The following is a 22,328-nucleotide window of genomic DNA, read 5'->3' on the forward strand; positions in this document are numbered from 1 at the left end:
AGATTTTGACTGTGTCAGTGTGAGGTCTTGGATTGATCAGATATTAGTCAAGTACCAGTATCGTTATTAGTTATAGAGTAATGGTATATAGGCTGTATAATACCAAGGAAATGGAGAGGTTTCTTTTAGTAAGATAGATGTAATGTGCTTCAAAAAAGGTCAATGGGGGCAGGGTAACGGGGGGTACCGAAGAATGGAACTGGGTTTCCATCGATTTCGGCTCCGATAAACAATAATGATCTCGTTTTGGGGGCGGAACAACCAGAACTAATCAGGTGCTTTGACAGTTGGTTGGATTATTTTAAGGTAGCATTTGCTATTATTACTATGACCGCAAGATTGTATGTTCGCAGTTTACCAGTGCTATGAAGTATTGAAACTGTTAACATTTTCAAACGTAGGATAATTGCTGGCAAGATAGTAGACTAAACTTTGAAGGCAAACCTGAGCTATGATACCTGTAAGTACCGAAGATACAATGCTCATAGGTGCCCAAAAATAAGTGAGCGAGATACGGACATTGAAAAAGTCCATTTAGGTTTCACTTGGAAAAAGGTGGCAGGGCAAACAAGTAAGGGGGAAAAATGGGCAAAACGAAAGCTCGGATAAGAATAGCCTATTTTAGTTTAACCCTTTCCGAAGTTGATGTTTTCGTTTCTGACATACTCTCTGTCTACACGAAGTTTCGATTGAACCAATGATTATTTTTAACCCTAAAACATTATTACCGTTCGTCTTTCGTTCGTTCGTTCGTTCGTTCGTTCGCTCGCTCGCTGAAAGTTTGTATTGTATAATCAAAGCAAAAGAAATCTAAACCTCCTCTGCCCTCCACTACCTATCAAAATCTCACCGCTTTCCATGTTTCCATCTAGCTTTTCCGAAAAGACTAAGAAAAAACTCTATTTTACTGCGGATATGCTAGCAAATTCATCCACTTACCTAATTTTGAAATCAATTCCTGCGTTATAGTGAATATGATGCGACGGTGCATAACTTCAAATGTAGGGAGAAACATAAGGTTGGTGGAGGAAAGTTCCCATCTTCCTTGTCTTGAACAACGAACCAGCTTTCAGCGGCGTAGATCTTCTGATGCAGTCTTTGGAATAAGGTATAACAAGGATCAAAGGTAGTGATGGTTGGTTGTACTCAGTAGTGGATGGAAGGTGGAATGCACCTTGATCCAAAAATAAATTTTATGAATATTTGCTAAGTTCTAACCGTACACTTGCATTTACATACGGACGTACATGCCTACCACACAATGACTTACTCACATGTGCTTTTGACAGCTTAATGACTTGAATCGGATTGGAGAGCCGAATTGGTGTTGGAGGACGGGTTCACATTATCTGTTTGTGGATGAATAGAGTGGAAGATATCTTCTTACTGGTTGATTTCCGAGTTCTGTTTGCATATCACCAACGGAGACCTGCCGCATTCTCTTATGTTTCTTACCCGAAGAAGGATTGGCTTGCAATATTGTTGGCCATCACCCTCCTTCGATGTTTAAATGCTACGGCGAACGAATCAATATCCCTGATCAATGCAAAGGGTTCCATGAATCCATGATATTGATGTTGATGGTACCCGCTATGGGCATAGGGCTCCAGCCTCCATTTTCTTTGCTTGGACTTGATGACAGAGGTTTTGTTACATCATTTGATAGAAAAGGGTTAATTACCTGGATTGAACCTGGATTAACTTACCAATGTGGCATTGTAGTATTTTCCCTTTAACTGAAGATAGCCAAGGGAGAAAGCTTGCCAATACAATATACTGTTGCCTGTCACTAAAGAAATATAAGAGTGTAAATGTCTAAATGTCTAAATCTACTAGCAATCACGATTGATGTAATAGTAGTTTTAAGTTTTTAGCTTGAAAAAACTAGAATTGATACACTGCCAAACCACCACACACGGCTCAATCATTAACCAAATCATTCGACCGAGGTAATTGAATATACCCACCTAGTCTGTTTCCTCCTTTGTTCGACGTAACGTCCTTGATACATCACACATCATACATTGTCATAGCCTTCAAGCGATTTGCAATACGGAGTAATCGATGTGATGAACGTCAAGGCAAGGCACAGAGCGAAACCGAGAATGTGATGACATTCGATCAGAACAGATTATAATATGATGTTGCTACACTACGCTCTGCACTACGCTGCACACTGCAATGCAAATGCATGAATGTGAAGCAGGCCCGATATCTGTCGATATCCCATCTATCCTTTACTTATTCGGGAACATCATCCATAACCCCCATCCATCCCCATCCATTCAATCATGATCCATCACACCCTTCACGTCCATCACATCCATCCATCGCCTTACTTGTACTCACTCTCAATTTCTGTGCTGAAACTTGAACGCCTATAAGCACAATCAAATCAAATTAGACCAGCTTATGATGGCATTGTAACGCAGCTTACGCATCGACGCTTGCCCGCCGCTCAAGCCCAACACCACTCTTCACAGGAAGATGGCCTCAAGGGTTCCTCGTACATACGCATTTGTCGATGCTGGTGACACAGGCGAACGACTCCGCCTCAAACTAAACCACGACCAGCATGACGGATTCAAAAGTCGATTTCTTACCAGTGTCGCACTGTCGAAAAGGGGTCTTGAATTGGGTGGAAGCAAGCAAAATAGACAAGCATTCTTCATGTCCAAATGTAGAAGATTAGTGCACTTTCGCACTCGCTCACACATTTTCTCGTGTCCATTTTTGCATCATTACCGTCGTTACCTTGTCATGATACGGTGCTGAGAGGCCCTGAATGTTTGCGTTGTTTCTGATGACAGGCTGACTGAAACTGCCGGCGGCTGTGCAAAACAAAATAAAAAGAGGATGTCATTCAAAAACATTGCGAGGGCATCGAATACCAATTCCTTCTACACCACGTCGATATTTGGAATAGCCCCTTCATACCCGATCCGCTCTTCCCACGGAACTCGGATATACTACCCCCGTCTATTTTATATAATCATATATATTACTTTGAACAACGATGCGAAGTAGAAAGATGTATCAAGTGATCTAATTAACAAAATAAGCAGATAGACGAAATTGTCCCGACTGACATGTTCATTTGTACTCGTGTTCTGCCCTATGATCCAAGTCATTATCTCATAATTCCTGAGTAGCGTCCCAGGTTACCACTCCGTCGGGCTGTACATTCAATGGGTATTACAATTCCATATTCTGCACTCCAAAACCTTACTCCATACTCGTAGAAGGAATTTGATACAGCATCTATCAACCATACAAAATTTCATGATTAGCATTTCGGGGAGTAAACTCATCCCTCCCGATCGCCGTCTAAATATTTTTAAATGACTAAGGAGAGAGCGTATTCTACAGTATTTTATTCGACTACCCACAACACTAACCAGGGAATTTACGCATTAAGTATCAAGTGCGAACCTTACCAGGCATGACCTCGGGCCACCGTTGAGCTTCTGAGCTCTGATTGTCTCACTTAGACAGGTCCTTAGATCCAACCCATGGTTGGCCGCGGCTGAAGGGGTGAACCCAGCCATATCTCACTATCCCGTGCGTTCAGATCTGCGACTGGGGATTCTTCTATACGGTTTCAGTTTTCCCAAGTTTCTTCCTACACATTACCATCTTTTTGTAACGAGAAAAATCAACAAACCCTAAAACCCCCTTTTTGCTGCACGTTATTGGTTCACTCGCTCTCGCCAAGGACTAGGGCCTTGGCTTCACCGCCTTATGTCACTGCTTATGGATCGATAGGGATTTGGTTTTATAAACTTGGGTATTAGGTAGTAAGAGGGGAGAGGGATTTGATTATTCATATACCGTCAGGATGAGTCAAAACTTCCATCGTTTCCTTCTGTGTGCTTAGCATAAAAGAAGGTGGACTAATGCTATCTCGCTATGCAGAGAGATTTTCTTGTGATAGTGACATCGATCATACAGTACATATTAATTCGAGCGCCTCCTTCATCAAATCCTGTCAATCGCGTGGCCAAAACATCAGTCGTATGCATGGAACTACTGAACAATTACTCTATAGAGCGAAGTGTATAAGTCTGTACAGCAGTCATTGGGTACAATCATTACTGCAGCATGCAAAAGGCAAAAAGACATGTTTAAATCCCCAATAATTTATTCTTAGTACCCATTTTTCTTCTAGAAGATCTAACTTTCCTTTCCGTGCGGTACAAGAGCATGCTGTGCTGTGCTGTACTAAAGAACACACGAAAGTTTACATGCAACATTGAAATACTACGTAGTATGAAAATCGGACAACAACAACAACAGCTACCGCAAGCTTTAAGCACAGAAACTACACTACTGTAGGTATGTTTCCATTCATATAATAATACATGCAGCTGTGTTAATAATCATCCGTTTTTATATAGTGGTCAGATTCGATATAATTCAGGTCCGACCTTACCAGGCATCGTTCATTGTCACTGTTTCTCGGGTCGCCTCTTTTTTCCCATTTATTTTCTACATGCATGACTTCGATCGCTGTGCTTCACTACAGTGCTCTATGAATTTTGGTGCTGCAAACTCGTAGATCCTCGGTCCTTCACGAATAATAGCTTATCTTTTACACTTTGTGTCTTCACGACTCTCGAGTAGATTTGATTGGGACGCTAATGGAACACCATGCTATAGGGATACTATCAGTGCCCACCGTCCACTACAATGGATTTCACCTAGCACTTTGGTAGCTAACATAAAGTTTTCAGCGTTTCCTGGTTTCCTTCGTTCCCCCACTTTCCCACTTTTCCCCAGCGCAATAGTGGTGTGCTCGGCTGGTTTTCTGAGCAGCACCTTTTTGTAGAAGACTAGAAACCTTACCACCGACGTCGATTTTGCCTTGCTTATCCCTTGCTCATTTCTCTGCAATGTGGGGCTAACGGCGACAGCACAAAGCTACTGATACCGATGAGGCAATTGCGGCCATATTGCAAGGATTGATTTGTCTCGGGATGAATGGAAATCCACATAGTCGACAGGAAAGTCCCATGACCTTTTACTATTGCTCGATCACCAAGGATACTACCCAAGCTTGATCCTGTACGAAATATGGGAAGTTTCGAAGAGATAACATGTTTGCCACGCGAGTGGAACTTTAGTCGAAGATTTTTGGCGATGAGATGGGGTTTTTTGAGCAAAGATTGACCTATGCACGTCAAATCTAAGCTCGGGGAGAAAGCTTCAACAATTATTCATTAAAATCGTGGAATTTCCCATCTTATGGGACGATCATTTTGGCGGTGAGGTATGTTGGTTAAACACGCGAGGGGGAACCTGCTCGTCCCCCTCGTCTAAAACCTAATACAGATTCCCCCATCAAGGTTCCTAAGTCCTACGTAAATATCATAGTTTCAACGGGGAATGCTCAAAAAAATATCATGATTCAGCGTGAAGAAGAATTAAGCTCAGAACATTAAGTTGGTGTTTCCGGCGCAAGCTCCAAATAAAGAATGCTTGACCGGCTCCAGCTTCCAAACCGCAATATTGGACCCTGACTCTGCGGTGTTCAACCTATCTACTTTGGGCGGGCTTCTGCATAAATGACAACATTGTTAAATCATTTGGAGAGGCTTAAGAGCATGGTTGTTCCTAGAGTAGTTCTTTCTCATACTTTTCACACGCTATGTTGAACCAATTAGACGCTTGAAAACTTCAAAATCAATATGCAGCTACCACATGTTACTTAGCCTTGGAGGGCTTGTGAAACTATTCCTTGCATTTCTATCTCTTGGTAAATCATGGTGATAGATGTCATCCGAAGTCCAATTCCCTATTTGGAGATATCTGAATGAGTACGGTGAGGACAGAGCATGGGAGCATCGAATAGAATTAAGTCATGGGTAAGCGTCAAGGGGATATCGAAAATCGACGGGTGTGTACATCCAGAGCCACCATATCTAACATCTGTTGGGCCGAAGTATCGACATTGAATATCCGGTCGTATGTGTTTAATGACCATGTCACTTGCCCTGTTCATGATCTTATGGAGAATAAAAACAAACTTTTGGGATCTTTTGTCTCGGTATCAACATACCAGGGCGAGCAGGGGGCAAGGTTCTGTGCACAATTCTTATGAAAGACATCTTACCTTATTGCGCCTGTTCTCCGCAAGACTGGTCAAGCTGGGCCACAGCGCCAAGAGGCCAAGCTTTTATAATTCAAGTAAAGTTTGGTCTTGGCTTTTCTTGATCAACACGGGTGTTTGGTTGTTGAGTGGAGGGCGATGAGGGTTAAAAGCCGAGACAGCCTTTTTAACTCTTTTGATTACTAAAAATAGCCCATATATATTGGCTATATTGGGTAATCAATTCGCTTAGGAACACTCTATATTCTGGGGCCCTTATTCTGTATTGCTCTCTTAGATCCACTTGTGCAAAAATCGAACAGTATTGAAAAGATTCTTGAACTCATCCCGAGAATTCACCTCCCGTAAATCCGATATGTGGAGTGGAATTGAACCTAGGTACCGGGGACTCCGATGCTAATTCCATGAGCGAGAGGAAATCCGTAGGAAGGGAGGAGACCAACACATCTAAAGACAGCGATTTTCCCACATGAACCGGACTTTATCTTTCTCAGAGACCGAAGGCAAGAAAGTCATTCGTTGTGGCTGCAGAATTCTACTTGCCGGCTCAGACTACACTTCACCATCAACCATTATATCCAGGCAGCAGGAATTGCTTCAAATAGTGTAGTTTTAGTATTGTAAACGGTTTGGACTATCGCTACACTACCACCCGTGCGCCACATCCCGCTTCCTCACTAGAACTATCTTTCTGAGACGCACGAGAGGGGAAATGCAAGAAAAAGTAACTACACACGCAAAGCACCTTGTTAGGTTTGACTTATCTATCCTATTCTTGCATGATCTGAGATATGACCTATGACGAAAGGAAAACTCAATGTTTGTGCTTCTTTGGTTACATCCGCTGCCATCGTTCACTCGGACTCGGACCGCATTGATGTTTATGTCCTTAGGCAATGTGTTAGATTTTCCATTCTATCTAGTCTCTCAGGATCGGGTGTAGAAGGCTCCGTGTTTTCTTCCATGTCCATGGCTCCCCTCAGTAGAGAAGGGGGGAGATGAATGAAAATCATGCACATGCTGCAACAATAACATGTTATTGCAAGGTCAAACACACAAGATCTATGACCTGTCCTATCTACGGGCGTACTTTTGCTGTAGAGCATTAATCGTACAGGAAGGGGAACACAAAAGAACTTTCGCGAAGAAAAACAATAAAGACTGCGGGGTATGTTCATGTATTCTCCAGCCCCTCGATCCAATTATAGATAGTCGGTGAACGTGTCATTTTTCTTTCGCATGTACTCAAGTATCACTGCAGTAATCCCACTTCTACTAAAGGAAAGACGAATTGGAATAACGATCAACGCTTATAATCCTGCAAGTATGCATTTTGTCTGCTGAGGATCGAGATATGGAATTGCATGGTGTGGAATTTACTACCCATAAATTGAGAGGATGGATGCAACATGTAACGATACGTTGATTCAATAACACAGCAGCAGCAAACAGTGAAGATGTATGGCTGACTACCTACACGCATCTCCAATCATGATTAGTCCCTTTCAATATTATCAAATTTCCAAAATCTCTCCAATCATCCATATACGCAGGTGTGTACTAGTATTGCATAGATCCCATCCAGTACGCCGCACTACCCCGATTCCGTTTCAGTCACTACCATCGCCATCGTTCGACTATTCGATGAAGAACGAGAAATTGCCGCATGAGGTAGTATGTCGCGATACGTAGGGTATCTATCCGCACTTGATAGGATCAGAAACAAGCAGTCATGCACGCCGTCTTAGTCATTATTGCCAATGCTCAGGGGGTCGCATTATACAAATAATTTCGCTCGTCTCCTCGAACAAACATAGCCCAACTATAGAAAAGCAGTCTTGATTTCAACAAGGCTGGAGTCAGAACTCTAAGTAGAGTTCTCACATTGATTCGATGAGCCACCACGACTTCGCGGTTGTGTAATCGTAGGATGACAGCTTTTCAAGTATTTTGACGGCGAAGTCGCCCAGGCGGTCTGGAACGAGATTGTTCAATTGTTGTTGGTTTGCGATTATGGGCAACAACCTCGTAATCATCCAATGTTCACGCGTATGGAGGCGAAGCCTCGCGGTGAAGGAACATCCTGAGCGAGTAATCGGTCTATCGAGTCAGCATGCAAAGGGCCGACATTACTATACATGTTACTATCTGGGGTTCACTCATCATTCATCGATTACTCACCTTTTATAATCAAACAAGGAGTCTGCGATGGCTTTCAAGATTGCATGGGGAAACTATTGTTTTCAACATTCTATACTTAGAAGACTGTTTATTATTCGAGAATATCAATCTGAGCTTCATTCGGGTCCCAAGTAGGTTTTCAGTGCGAAAACTCATGGCTTGAACATATGAGCAGCCTTTCCGGGGGTCATTGAGTGTCACCATGTAAAACAGTGTGAAAATGTTGCATTGGAGGTAATGGTAGGTAAAGTTGAGATTTGCAATATCTGACTGAGATTGGTCCAGTGTTCTAGTTGATTTTAATGTCCCAGCCGAATTCAATGCTCTAGATGATCTCAATACATCAATTAGATCAAAAACATGAAATAGACTAACAAATCACAAGTTTCTCATCTCCCACTCCAAGTCTAGGTCATCAGAGATTCCAAGCATGACTGAATTCATACATGACCCAAAATACTTCTACCCCAATACCAGTAGCTCTAATCAAGCATTTTAGAGATATCAAATACGCAAGACATCGTTGATTTGGGTTCAACAAACAACCCAATTCTCACATCCATCCACCCCGTTCCGGCATTCCATCGCGAAACAAACTTTCAAGGTATCTCATGCTTTGAGCCTCCAGACTTACGTATATTTCACAACAACAACAACAACAACATATAACACAAAATACACTACACTTCCACACCCTTCCGCGTTCCCGGGTTATCCTCCCAACTCTATTCCTTTCCTTCTACATTTGATTTCCCAGCCAAACTCTCACCATTGAGTTCCCCCCTGATCGAATTGTATCCTCCTTCCGAAGATCCCACAAGCACATTCAATAGTTCAAGACCAAATAGGGTATATTGATACATAGAGTTTGAATAGACATCCTGAAGGATTCAAATATCCCACAAGCCGATTCAATAGTTCAACCCCAAAAGCCAAATAAGGTAGATTGATAGGTACATAAAGTATGAACAGCCATCCCGGAGTACTCAAGAAAAGAAGAAGAAAACTCAACTTTGATCGACGAAAGAAATGAATGAAACATTCACAAAATACTTACTGATATGAGAGGCCCTGGGTTCAGCGACTCGGGGGAGTCTAGAAGCAAGATAGCTGGATACGGGAGGGAATTACCGTTAGAGTTCGAGGCTGAGGTCGATCTGGGTATGAAGGATAAGAGGAAGAAGGTGGAAGGAAGGTGGCGTTTCTTCTTCTTCTTTCGGGGATACCCGATTTTGGGTACCGAAATTTCCGTTGAGGGGGATGGGTCTTACTGGGAGACAGGGGAGATCGGAGAGGAGATGGTGGATGAAAGTATGATAGAGTGAATATAGGGCTCCGGGGATATCTCCGCGGACGTATGGATGTGGAAGGGGGCAGGGTCTCGGGGAGATCTAGGGTACAAGGAGGTGGAGAACCTCTGTAGATAGATGGGTGGAAATTTTGAGCCCTAGTGAGATGTGGAGGATGGGTGGATTTATGTCGCGGATAGTTAGATATGGTATATTTCTGTGACTTGTATTGCGGCACTGTAGATACCTACTCATGAGTCTGTTTCGGGTTGAGTGAAGATACGGGACCCGTATGTGTGTAGCCAGATCTAAAGAGATGTCCCATGCAAGATACATACATGTTTGGTGTTGAATAGAGTTTTGTGTGGATAGTCTGCCCTAAATGCCATTCCATTCCCCAATTCCCGAATATCAAATTATCAATACACCTCAGCTCACCTCCTTTATACCCAGCATCGTATCAAACTCAAACTCAATCCAATCCAATTCAATTCAATTCCCCGGTGAAACCCGCACCCCCTCCAGTCCACCTAGACTCTTTAAATTCTAAAATTCCATATCCCCTTTTCATACATCCATACATCCACATATATACATGCATATACACATATGTATACACAGGACACAGGTATGTAGGTTTCCACCTTCCCCCCATCCCATCCCCTTCTGTCTCAAATTCTTCACCTCCTGCATTCTCCGTATCCACTACCGGTATTTCAGCTCACTCCCAGCAATCCACTACTCCACAGAGCATATTACATAACATCATACTGGATGTATGCGCCCTACGCAAGACAACTCATACATCGGGTATGTGCCTCCTGCCTTCCTACCGACCTCCTTACTGGAGGATCTTGCTCCCCTTTCCCACTTTCCCACTTTCCCATTTCACCTCCCACATACTCACTGTCCTTCAACTCATACATTTACATTCATGTTAGCATCACCCTAAACTCGCACCCTTCAAATTTCAATCAATGAGCATTTCAAAAATCTCCCTCTATACTACTATGTACTATTCGCTCCCCAACTATATGCTATCTATCTACTTCATCTATCTACCTAAATAATAACCCATCGCCAAAAACACTCCCATCTCAACGCTATGCCTGTTGCAAAAAATGCCTCCCTTCGCCCATCCCATTCAAAGCATATTATGCCCACCCGTACCTCTTCACTTTCTCGATGACCATATTTTCTTTCACTTCTTCCCCCAGATTATAGAGCCCAAAAAGAGGTATCAAGATCAAGTATATCTATCTAATTGTTTTTGCTTACTTGCATTTTCATCCATCCATCCCACTTCCCATTCAATCCACCCATGACTATGCATGACATGTCCTTAGGGCTATTATCAGCCCAACCCACAACACCCTACCAGCGTTCCACACCTTCTCAAGCACAGAGTGGAAAGAAATTAAGAAGAAAAATCGATCGCCATGCCATCCCTTTTGCCAGAATGTAGTATGCTATTTTCCTCTTTCAACCCCTATGGATTCCCATCCTTCAATCATCGTTCTTCCAAATCACTAATCATCCCATTCGCTTTAATCATCAGTATCCATCCATCATCCCATAAAACGTAACCTTCCTCACGTTGAATCTCTTTTGTAAATACAAATATTCCATGCATATTTTGCCTTCGAGCTCCTGCATGCTTGTTGTTTGACCTTTTCTTTTCCTCATCATATTGCAACCTATCAGCTTGCATTTATCTTTAATCATTCCCTATCCCATGTACGCCCATCTGCCTAAATTGTAAAACATTTCAATTCTCAGATTGCAATATACTTTGAATTTTCGAACTGGCCCGAAGGTCATCCTATCCATATAAATATTTACAGGTTGTATGTTGATCTTAAAGCTGCGATATTTGCTGGAGCAACATTGCTGTTGAGGAAGGCATTGAAATCCGGAATTAGACCCTTATAAACATCGAGGACCTATGGTTAAAGAATTAAATGTCAGTCATGTCCAAACATTATGATAGGAGGAAATCAATAACTTACTTGTTGGAATGCTTGTTGTAGTTCGACGTTCCAAGTACTGCCAGGTTCAACATCCTTTCCGTATTTTGCAATTGCAGTGACAAATTGCGCCAAAGTTTTCTCCATGGCTTGTGGGTTTAACATGACAATCGACAAGAAGCCCTTGAAAGCAGTAGCCTTTTCCAGGGTGTGATCAACATCTTCGAGAGCCTTAAGAAATGGTTGAGAAAAGGTGGCTAAGTGGGGTGACAGGATCTCAGCGTTGAACAAGCCCATTCGTCCTAGAGCTATAGCTGCATTCTCATTCATCGACTTTGGTACCATTGGATTGGACAGTATTTCGAGGAATTTTTCGGACAATTTGGGCACGTATGGGGCCATGTCTTTTTGGTATTGAATTGCCACCTCACCTGCCGACCAGCATGCATTGTTGAGTACGCTAAAGGTCGACTCAATCTGCTCATCAACAATTGAATCAAGGTCGAGTTGACTAATGAGCACAGGGAGTAGCGTGGGGAGGAATTCTCGTAGTTGTGGAAACACGTATTTTGCACAATCTCCTAATAATGCGTAGGATGATTGGCGGACATCGTTCTCTGGATCCTCCATGCAATATACGAGAAGTTGAAAAAGTTGGGGCTGCGAACCGGATACGAGCGATGCAGATTGCTTATCGTCAACTGCTTGGATAATCGCGCTCAATAAATCCAAACTAGTTACCATGAAATCCTTGTCCGGAGTATCTAACCCTGGATTATTGGCCGCCGCCATGAATTCTTCCAGGTTTTGATGAATGATTGTCACACATCTCGTGAAAACGGGGGCGGCAAATGGGGCGAAGCTATCTGCCAAAGCAGTAGCAACGTACGACAAGCATTCTAAGAGTGGGAACAATTCTCGTGATTGATCAGAAACTTTGTGCCATCTGTTAATCAGTGCTGGCATCAATAAATCAATGAGTTCTGGTTGCGCCAAACCATGACCTACGTGCTCGGCTAGTGTTTGAACGCAGTCGTACAGAATGAACATGTTACGATCCTTGTATTTCTCAAAACACGTGACAAATTGTTGAATGATTGGTTTGCAATAAGGCGTGAGGTTGGTACCTGCTTTCTCTTCGAGATGCGCGAATGCTGAAGCCCCAGCTTCTTGAACCCTCTTGTTGCGGTCCAACATCTTTGTCAGAATGCCTTCCATCATAGGCTCAAAATACTGTGCTCGTTGGTTCGGGTCTTCAAGCCCAGCCCCCCAAGCCGAGTATCTACCGAGGGTCCAGCAGGTGATTTGCCTTACCAAGGGCTCGGCATCATTCAAGAGTGAGATCAGGTAGGGTACCAGTTCGGGAAGATGTGGCCTAACAACGTCCATACAGCCTTCAGCAACGGCACCGAGAGCCAGAACCGCTGCTTCTCGGTGTGGCCATTCCTGATGTCGTAGGTTGGTCATCAAATATGGAAGAATTGTGTTAAAAACTGGCCCGCGGAAATCGTTTGCAAAAACGTCAAGTGCCGCAGCTGAACACTTTCTCAAATTCCACCTGTCTTCAGGGGCCTCATCGTCGTCATCGTCCTCGATTTCCCCTTCATCAAGGTCATCATCATCTTCCATGCCTGCGAGTTTGGCGTAATCGACACCATTCGCTGCTCCATTGTTGTCCCCATTTGCCGCTTGCATTCTAGCAGCTTTAGTTTTGGCGAACTTAGGTTTGATATCCTCGACACGATCCTCGACATCGGCATCATCGCCTCCCCCTTCAAGCAAGGCAATATCTTCCTCACTATATATCATACTCTCAAGTAGCACAGGTATAATTTTGTCAAGGTATGGACCCAATGCAGTGTATAACTCATTGTGCTCCCCAACACTAAGCCAAAATTCGGCAGCGTCGCATGCCAAATCCTCGTCATCGACTTTTCGTTGCTGTGCTATCATATAATCAACCAATCCGCCGATATGAGGAAGAATCTTATCAGGTCGAATTTCCACAATCTGAACAAAGGCTCTGCAGACCTGTCGCCTAACTTCATTTGAGGGATCACTGGCGAGTTGAAACAGGCGGTTAAGAAGATCATCCAAAGATATAAGCAAGGCTTGGGGTTTGTGTGGAATGAAGATATTCAAAGCGGTCAAAGCCAAAGTTCGAATTCGTGGCCTCTCGTTCGCAGCGAACACAATGAGTTTTGGGATGATGAAGGCAAGCGGTCGCTGTCCTTGATATTCCTTGTCTAGCATTTTTCGATTATCTTCACAGATCTTCGACAAAGCTGCCATGGCTCCCTCTTGTGCTTCGGGTGAAATTGTTCCATTGGTATTCCCAATCAAAGCCAGTAAATCTGGCAAAATCTGTGGCCATCCCAAAATACCTCCCTTACTAACGATTTCTGTAATAACATTTCCTGCGTAGTTTCGTATGGTTGGGATTTTGTCTTGGAGGGCTAATGGAACCGAAGATTGTATAAGAGATAAGCTCTCAGGAGGTATCGATTTGTACCCAGATCTAACATTATTCTTCAGCATAACAGCTGCTGCCGATCGAATCGCAAAGTAATCATGTGAAGTATAACTTAGGCCCGAAGGAACCTCCGAATGCGAAAATAGGTAGGTCAGGTAATTGTTGATATCTGGCGAAGACTTTGCTTGAGATAACATCTGTTTGGTATGATAATTAGATCGGGCTCTGCAAAACACTTCTATCTTAGATTATGCGTTTCCAAAGGAAAAACTTACAATCTCTGCTTGCTTCTGAGCAGTCTTGTCCTGCCCACTTAACGAGTCTTTCAAGCATCCTGACAATTGCCTCAAAGCCTCCTGTTCTGGCTGCCACGCCATATCTGCTACCCTCTCACTAGGAGCCTGTCGCACCTTCGATTTGGAGTATTCTAAAGATTCCGATATGCAGGTACGCACTTCAAGGTAAGGAATAGAAGCTCTAGAGGTAACACAAGAATTTACTTGTGGGACGTTAGAGGAGGTAGGTCGACATCTGTCGCAAAGGCTGAAGAGTTAGCTTGTGATGACGGTTTATAAAAGGATTGATGGAGATGATAGATCATTGGATGAGGCGTGAATAAAGAAGGAGCATGACTTACGAACCGCAATTGTGAAGGGGGAGGAGGCAAGAAAGAAGGTAGAATGTGAACTGTGTTACGATTCAATGAAGTAGGAGTTTGGTGGGGTGTCAATTTGTTTGCTAGACCCAAGGGCGGCAGAGAAAAGCTGTGTCGAAATTTGGGGGTCGATATGGTGCTAGTACAACGATACCCATATAATAACGCTTGCAGGGGGGCTATTGGTTTGTATAATGTGAATAAATGTACGTAGGGGAATGATTGTATAAAATTGTGATTGAAGCTTTTTTTTTCTTTTCTTTTTGATTGACCGGACTTTTCGTAGAGCTTTTTCGTAAAGCTTTTTCGTAGAAGGTTGATGAAGTGACAACAAATGACAAAGGGTTTATTTATGTATATTGTACCCGATAGGTAGGTAGGTATGGAGGTAGGTAGTACTAGGCACTATGTAGATAGATACCTTGGTGGATGATGGAAGCGTATCATTCAATACGGAAAAGTTATTACTGGAGGGTAAGTGAATGCTGAAAATTATATGGGGAGTCTTGACGGCTACCAACCGTTGATAGGTAGGTTCGTAAGGGTCTTTTGCGTATGCTACTCGAGTATACTTACTTGACAATTTACTCTTCTTGGTACTGTATCCTCTTTGACTCTGTTCTTTCACTCACTCACCCACTCACTTGTATCTACCACCAACCACGCGTAGCTACTCGTGCTTGTTGAAGAACTGTAGGCTAAAATTGAGCGGTTGTGAAGAACGAACTTCTCGCTTGGTAAAATAACTTTCGAGGGGTAGTGGACTGGAGAGCTTGTTGCCGGTATTGAGATGGGTGTTGCTTAACTGAGAAGATTGGCTAAAATTTCAGAATGATGGGATGGGATAGAGTACTCGTAGGATCGAATGATTGAAGGGAGAAGTAACGCTGAATTGGATATTCAATATAGATACTGTAAAGAGAGATGATGTCTATAGCTAGGCAGATCCGGATACAAGGTTAACAGTAATATCAAGATCGATATAATAAATGTACCATCAAATCCTTTTTGCTTTCCAAGACTGATATATGTAGATACGCTATTTGTTCAAGCAATTTATCACTAAAACGAAGAAAGATTCTTTCTAAGACACCGTGTAACTTCAGAACCCAAGGTCCCAGCCTAAAGAATATCGTGCTCACGAAAAATTTAAATTGCAAATATCTAGTTCTATTCATTCAGTAAAGGATTTGCGGTCAATGGGTTGGCGTATCGCACAATGCTTCATATTCAGATAGACTTATTGTGAGGAGCCAACAACAAGCCACATCTGTGGACCTGCAGCCAGGACAGTTCATACATATACTTATCCGATGATTGATCATTGTAGCTCCAGCCCTATGTCATAAAGCCAACTCATTCCCAATCCCCTCCAAAGTTCGGGTCTTGATGCGGCGGCAAGTGATACTACCGTTGTGTCAAAGATAGAAATGAAATCGTATAGCCTTATCTTCTTCGGGAGATCCGAAATAGATTCCGAATTGAAAATGGCCTGGATATCTTGCATGCTGAAAGTGCGCATGAAATTGTTGAGGCTTCGGCAAATTCTAGACAAGATTGACGGTTGTACACAATGAAATAATTGATAGACATTGAATTATTGGCGGAGTGAGTCGTGGGCCACTGATAGTCTTCAGAACAACGTAAGAACATATTGGAATTGGACCTTGATGAGTTCTCAGTGCTGTTATTGTTGCACCGTGAAGTGATAATGATGTGCAAGTAAGATCCCAAGGATTTGGTCCTGTCTTTGTCAGGTCGTACATCTGACGACTATTGCTATCCCACCAAATTGATCATGATACAACCTCGATGGAGACCCTTAGCCTATAAATCTTTGATTTTGGGTAATACCATTCTTGAAATGGCTTGAATCGTTCAGTAGTCATTTGCAGATCCGGCATGTGTACAACAGTAGGGTGCACAAACATCAAGTTGTAGCTTGCTTTGCAAGAACCCGATTCTCGGTATCGTCCGCTCTCCCTCGTACGAAGTAGAATAATGTGTGTAGTAGCTGGAGCTTCATTTCCATTTAGGGAGTATTGAAGGTAATGACGGCTTCGATTTAAGCGCCATTGGTACCATTCACAATCAGTTCACCTTCGGTCTTTCGCACTTGTTCCATGACAATTTCCACCACCTTCTTGAAACCTTCCATCTCCTCCTCCACAGTCCCGCCCATTCCTGCACTTGCGAAACTGATAGAATTGCCAACGTAGACCGGTTTTCCTGTCTTTCGCGCCAACAATTTTGCAAGACGGGTTGTGAACTCGACTGAGGATTCGTAGACACACAAGGGTGTAGAAAGTGGCTGACTAGCATTCATTCTCTAAACATATGTTAAAACATTGAGACGAAGTAGGAATCGAAGAATGACTTACATTGGGAAGCGCATAGACGAATGAACCTAGAGGTGGTGCAGTGGAAGTATCGCCATTTAATGCCGTCGTGAGAAACAATAATATTGAGACCGTATTGATCGTCAGGTGAAGATGGATGTTGGTCTCTGGAGCTTTTGGAAGAGGGAATGAGATTTGAATGGATGGCTGGGATACGCCCATGACTTCTGAACTCGAGTTCGCCATGTTTTGCTAATGGTGCTTTTGGGAGATGTTTCTGGTGGAAGAGAGTAATATATGTTCTCTTGCTTAGGTTTGGTGGGCTCGCGGGGTACCTAGTATATTTGCATGGGGGGAGGGGACAGACGAAACTGTTCACGATGAAGAATTAAGATTTACTACCATAACATAATATCTACACTACAACTTGTACAATACATAGACTCATACTCAATCTAGTGCGAGCAAATCCAATTACTTACTCAGATACTTCAATTTTCTGTTGCAACCCTTTTTGTTATCTCATTCGAAAGATAATTTCGAACGCAGTTGCTGGAAAGCGGTGAACCATGGTAACGGCAAAATAAATGAGTTTCGTCATTGCTGATACTAAACACTTGAATATTTGAAAACAACCCATTCTTGATCACTAGGACGAGATCGTTCAATCCGACTCCCTCGATGGCATACCGACTCGTCGCGGCGCATGCGACTCCATCTCAATCATCACAGCGAGGTCTTCATACTCTGCGAACTTCGTCAATTTTAGGACAATCGCAATGCATATGCCGGTGTCATAGGCCTCGGGATTTTTCATCATCTGCGAGATTTTATCGTCAGAACAACGAATACAAGGAATCTTTCGGAACGAGACTACGAAGGGCTTTGAATGATACAAAAATAACATGGTATCATATACCTGTGGGCTTGGGTATAGGCTTTTTAGGTCTTGGTCAGTTCTATCGAGTGAATGAGCGAGAAAAGGCAAGGAGGCGAGAGGAAGACGGAGATGGGATTGTAAGGAGTGTAGGATCTGGAGATGATGGAAATGATGAGGGAAATCAAGGACGACCAAAAAAGAGAGAAAGAGTAAGGCCCTCGGGACCATGGTATGTAATTTGCTCGATATGTTAGCTTTTAGCTAACAAGTCTACAGGCAGGTTCAAGTAATGTCAACTCTCCCATTGAAAGCCATGTCAAGAATATGGGGCAGATTCAACGAATTGGAGATACCTTACTATTTACGTGTACCCGGATTTAAATTGTATTCTTTTATTTTCGGTGTCAAGTAAGTGCACTTCTCAATCGCAATAATACACTGTCTCTAATTGTATTCCTGCTAGCCTTTCTGAAGTATCAGAACCCGATCTTCACGTATATCCCAATTTGGCTTCATTCTTTTATCGTACCCTGAAACCAGGAGCTCGCCCACTTCATCCAAATCCTAATGCATTGCTTTCTCCAGCTGATGGCCGGGTCCTTCAGTTCGGTGCAATCGAAAGTGGCGAGGTAGAACAAGTCAAGGGAATGACTTATAGTCTGGATGCTCTTCTCGGTACCAGCAAACCAGCTACTTCCCCTAATCCTGCAGATCCTTCCAACATATTTACCCCGCCTCAAGATACCGCACCTAAGCAAAGTAAGGCGAGGTATAAGGATGGGGATGAAGAGATTATCAAGCAAGACGAAAAGTTTGCAACTGTAAATGGTATCTCATATACTCTTCCAAATTTACTCTCTGGGCCACCTCAAAAGCAACCCGGAAAGAAGTCAAGTGATGCCTCTACTACACCAAAGGCAGCTTCTGAAGCCGAAGTTCGTGCCGACCTTGCTCTTGGCGAAAAGCCGTGGTATTCTCGAGTTACTACAGAGAACAAGACTGCTTTATATTATGTAGTTGTATATCTGGCACCTGGCGACTATCATCGTTTCCATTCTCCAACAGCTTGGGTCGCTGAGAAGCGCCGCCATTTCGCTGGAGAGCTGTACTCGGTATCGCCCTATCTCCAACGAACATTACCTGGTTTGTTCACATTGAATGAGCGAGTTGTACTTCTTGGCAGATGGAGGTGGGGTTTCTTCTCCTTCATCCCTGTCGGTGCTACAAACGTTGGTTCCATTAAGATCAATTTTGATCGAGAACTACGAACCAATTCTTTAACAACAGATACCGCTGCTGACAGAGCTGCCGCCGAAGCTGCAGAACGTGGGGATTCATATAGCGGATTTGCTGAAGCTACTTACGAGGCTGCGAGTCCCATTCTTCACGGTCATGCCTTAAGAAGGGGTGAAGAGATGGGAGGGTTTCAATTAGGAAGTACAGTTGTACTTGTGTTCGAGGCACCTAAAGGAACAAGACCAAGTCTTGATGAAGGTTGGATGGGACAGAAGAGAAAGGGAGGTTGGAATTGGGCCATTGAGAAGGGTCAAAAGGTCAAAATGGGTGAACAATTAGGATGGGTCGATGATGCTTAAGTTTGGACAGGGAAAAGGAAACGAGTATTTAAAACAAACTAAATACTTTGAGTGCATATACTTGTGGATCATCTTCGTTCAAACAATATTTTTTATGAGTTATTGTTTTGGGTGGCTGAGAATCATAGGGGTCCTCAACCCATCAAGGTTGGCCATCAAGGTACCCACTACAAGTAAGTATCTTGTATATACGTATTACTATTTAGAATCCTTCAAATTTTGTATCAACAACAAGAAGAAAACCAAAATATCTTCATCTGCAAATCCCCAAATATGTTAGCAGTTGACGATATCCATACTCATGATGTTCTCATCGTGGGTGGAGGTCCTTGCGGTCTCGCTGTCGCTGCACGTCTTTGTGAAAGCACCCCTTCATCACTCTTCACAGACTCCGAACACCAACGTTATCACTGGATGAAAGCATCTTCAGCACGTCAAACCTCCAAACCCTTCAAAACAAGTCGACGTTCCCACACAGCCAGCGATCGTTTAGTACAAGGTGCATCTTGTTGTAGTGGTCTTGATATCGCTGTGCTAGATGCACACGGCGGCGAGTGGATGAGTGCTTGGAATGAGCGATTCAAGAAGTTAGAGATTAAATATTTAAGAAGTCCGATGTTTTTTCATCCGGATCCGAGAGATAGAGATGGGTTGAGGGGCTATGCCTGGAAGGAGGGGAGGGATGATGAACTCAAGGAGATTCATGGGGTTATTGGTAAAGAGTTGAGTAAACATCAGAGAAAACAGAAGATGAAGAAAAGGTATGCCGTTCTGATGTCCTCGGGTCACGAGAATCCATAAAGAACGTCGCTAACTGAAATAGTGGCAAAAGCAAGCAGGAAACCACATTTCTAGACGAGCGAGATCGACCAGATTATTTCAGACCAAGCACTGCACTCTTCAAGAGCTTCTGTGAAGATATTGCCATTCGTTATGATCTGGCCGATATTGTGGAAAAGTCCAAAGTTAATTCGATCGATTATAAACCCAGTGAATGTCCAGATTGTCCAGGGGTATTCACACTTCAAACATCCACAGGTATGAAACGAGCACGCATTGTTGTCTTTGCAGCAGGTGCTGCTCTAAACCCAGCTTTGCCATCCAATTGTCCATTCTCAGATGAAGGAAGCATAACACACGCCCTTATACCCTCATATCTCAGCTCGAACGATAAACTCCTTCCTCCACATATGGTGCAAAAGATTTCGCGCAGGCAACGAACGAACCTTCTCGTTGTAGGCGGCGGTCTTACTAGTGCCCAAATTGCAGATGCAGCTCTCAAACGCGGCGTCACAAAAGTATACCAAATAATGCGTGGACCCCTCAAAGTAAAAGATTTCGACATGGAACTTGGATGGGTCGCCAAATTCAAGAATCACTTTCTTGCTCGTTACTGGAGTGCAGATTCTGACGAGGAGAGATTGGAAATGTATAAAGAGGCGAGAAATGGTGGAAGTGTTAACTCGGAATATCATCATATTCTGAAAATGCATATCTCAAAAGGTCAGGTTTCACTTCATGAGCATACAAACATTACTTCCGCCTCATGGAATACGGGTTCACAATCGTGGAAAGTGGAGACTTCTCCTGAGCTGTTGGATCTACCCGCATTTGATCATGTCATATATGCGACAGGGTTTGAGATCAACTTTGAGAAGATCGAAGCAGTACAACCGCTGATTAAGAGATATGGCATTGAAACCGTTGGAGGATTCCCATGCTTGACACATGATCTAAGTTGGAGTGACGAGGTACCATTCTTTGTTACTGGAAGGTTGGCAAGCTTAAGAATGGGTCCGGCTTCACCAAATCTTGAGGGGGCAAGAATGGGTGCCGAGAGAATTGCTGTAAGTCTCAATTTTTTCCTTTCTGCCCAATCGACATCATTTTGGGTGTTGGTAATGGTATATTTGCTAATTATACACAGTGGAAAGTAGGTGAGCTCCTAGGACGTGGAGAACCAGACACCAAGGGCGAAAGACGTGACAGTGGATATAGTAGCATTGATGGTAGAATCGAAGGTGTCGATTTTAGAAGATTGGGCTTGGGTATCGAAAACCAATTTGATGTTCTAGATCTGGGAGGAAGTACTTCTGAGAGTGATGACTGAAAGAAGGAGAAACAGAACATGCTTTTAAGTCCATAATACTTTATACCCAACAATGAAGTCGAGATAGCTAGATCATGCAATGGAAGCTGGCATTCTGAGCATCCTCTCTGAGCATCATTAATAATAGGAGTGTGTGATGGAAACAACCCATTCTCGAGCCTTATTAATGGGTTACCTTTTAAGGAGTAGCGAAGATGTAGACTGCATTCAACATTTCAATGTTTGCCTTTTGAGAATTAAAGAGTCTCAACGAAAAACAATGATTTTACAGAGGCAATAGAAACGCTACATGTGCCTAGTATTTATTGGCCATGTTTTCCGCTGTCAATAATGGCCTCCAAAATATCTAGTTTCGTTCATTAGCGGGACTAGCGGGACCACTCCCCGGTAGTAGCGTTTGGATAAGATGAGATAAGCAAGATGATCCCGAAGCTTGCGACCAGATATAATAATAACCGTTTACTTACTCATACTGTAGTTGACACATTAAACGTTTACATCGTCCAAATCATTTCAGCAGGACAGTAGTTGTTTACAAAGCCAACATTCATTCATATACCCTCCTTTATATGTGTGTGATCATAACCCTTATGATTACTATGAAAGAAACAACATCTTAAACAGCTACTCAGCATCTCACTTTACCTGACTATCGCGTTAGATATTGGCCAACCCAATCGCAAAAGGCAAGGTCTTATATCGAAATTATCAGAACAATCAAGCATCCATC

At 43.1% G+C, this 22,328-nt stretch overlaps 6 protein-coding genes across 6 annotated transcripts; 3 read left to right on the forward strand and 3 right to left on the reverse strand.

Annotated features, from left to right (window-relative positions):
• Positions 1-1,540: 1,540 nt before the first annotated feature.
• Bfra_005361 (uncharacterized protein) lies at positions 1,541-2,011 on the reverse strand (the record flags this gene model as incomplete). Its single annotated transcript, XM_037335745.1, has 2 exons — positions 1,541-1,681; positions 1,964-2,011. 2 exons carry the CDS (start codon positions 2,009-2,011, stop codon positions 1,541-1,543), a joined length of 189 nt encoding a protein of 62 aa, XP_037192840.1.
• Positions 2,012-2,487: 476 nt separating this feature from the next.
• Positions 2,488-2,775, forward strand: Bfra_005362 (uncharacterized protein; the record flags this gene model as incomplete). Its single annotated transcript, XM_037335746.1, has 1 exon — positions 2,488-2,775. One exon carries the CDS (start codon positions 2,488-2,490, stop codon positions 2,773-2,775), a length of 288 nt encoding a protein of 95 aa, XP_037192841.1.
• Positions 2,776-11,417: 8,642 nt separating this feature from the next.
• On the reverse strand, positions 11,418-14,396 carry Bfra_005363 (putative importin subunit beta-2 protein; the record flags this gene model as incomplete). Its single annotated transcript, XM_037335747.1, has 3 exons — positions 11,418-11,522; positions 11,589-14,216; positions 14,295-14,396. 3 exons carry the CDS (start codon positions 14,394-14,396, stop codon positions 11,418-11,420), a joined length of 2,835 nt encoding a protein of 944 aa, XP_037192842.1.
• A 2,343-nt stretch (positions 14,397-16,739) lies between these two features.
• Bfra_005364 (uncharacterized protein) lies at positions 16,740-17,259 on the reverse strand (the record flags this gene model as incomplete). The annotated part of the gene is made up of 2 exons (XM_037335748.1): positions 16,740-17,003; positions 17,056-17,259. The coding sequence occupies 2 exons, from the start codon at positions 17,257-17,259 to the stop codon at positions 16,740-16,742; spliced, it is 468 nt and encodes a 155-aa protein (XP_037192843.1).
• Positions 17,260-17,694: 435 nt separating this feature from the next.
• On the forward strand, positions 17,695-19,488 carry Bfra_005365 (putative phosphatidylserine decarboxylase proenzyme protein; the record flags this gene model as incomplete). Its single annotated transcript, XM_037335749.1, has 3 exons — positions 17,695-18,122; positions 18,170-18,301; positions 18,357-19,488. The coding sequence occupies 3 exons, from the start codon at positions 17,695-17,697 to the stop codon at positions 19,486-19,488; spliced, it is 1,692 nt and encodes a 563-aa protein (XP_037192844.1).
• Positions 19,489-19,761: 273 nt separating this feature from the next.
• Bfra_005366 (putative fad binding domain protein) lies at positions 19,762-21,696 on the forward strand (the record flags this gene model as incomplete). The annotated part of the gene is made up of 3 exons (XM_037335750.1): positions 19,762-20,249; positions 20,312-21,335; positions 21,416-21,696. 3 exons carry the CDS (start codon positions 19,762-19,764, stop codon positions 21,596-21,598), a joined length of 1,695 nt encoding a protein of 564 aa, XP_037192845.1. The 3' UTR covers positions 21,599-21,696.
• Between the last annotated feature and the right edge of the window lie 632 nt (positions 21,697-22,328).

Source organism: Botrytis fragariae, assembly GCF_013461495.1.
Source record: "Botrytis fragariae strain BVB16 chromosome Unknown tig00000054, whole genome shotgun sequence".
NCBI lineage: Eukaryota > Fungi > Ascomycota > Leotiomycetes > Helotiales > Sclerotiniaceae > Botrytis > Botrytis fragariae.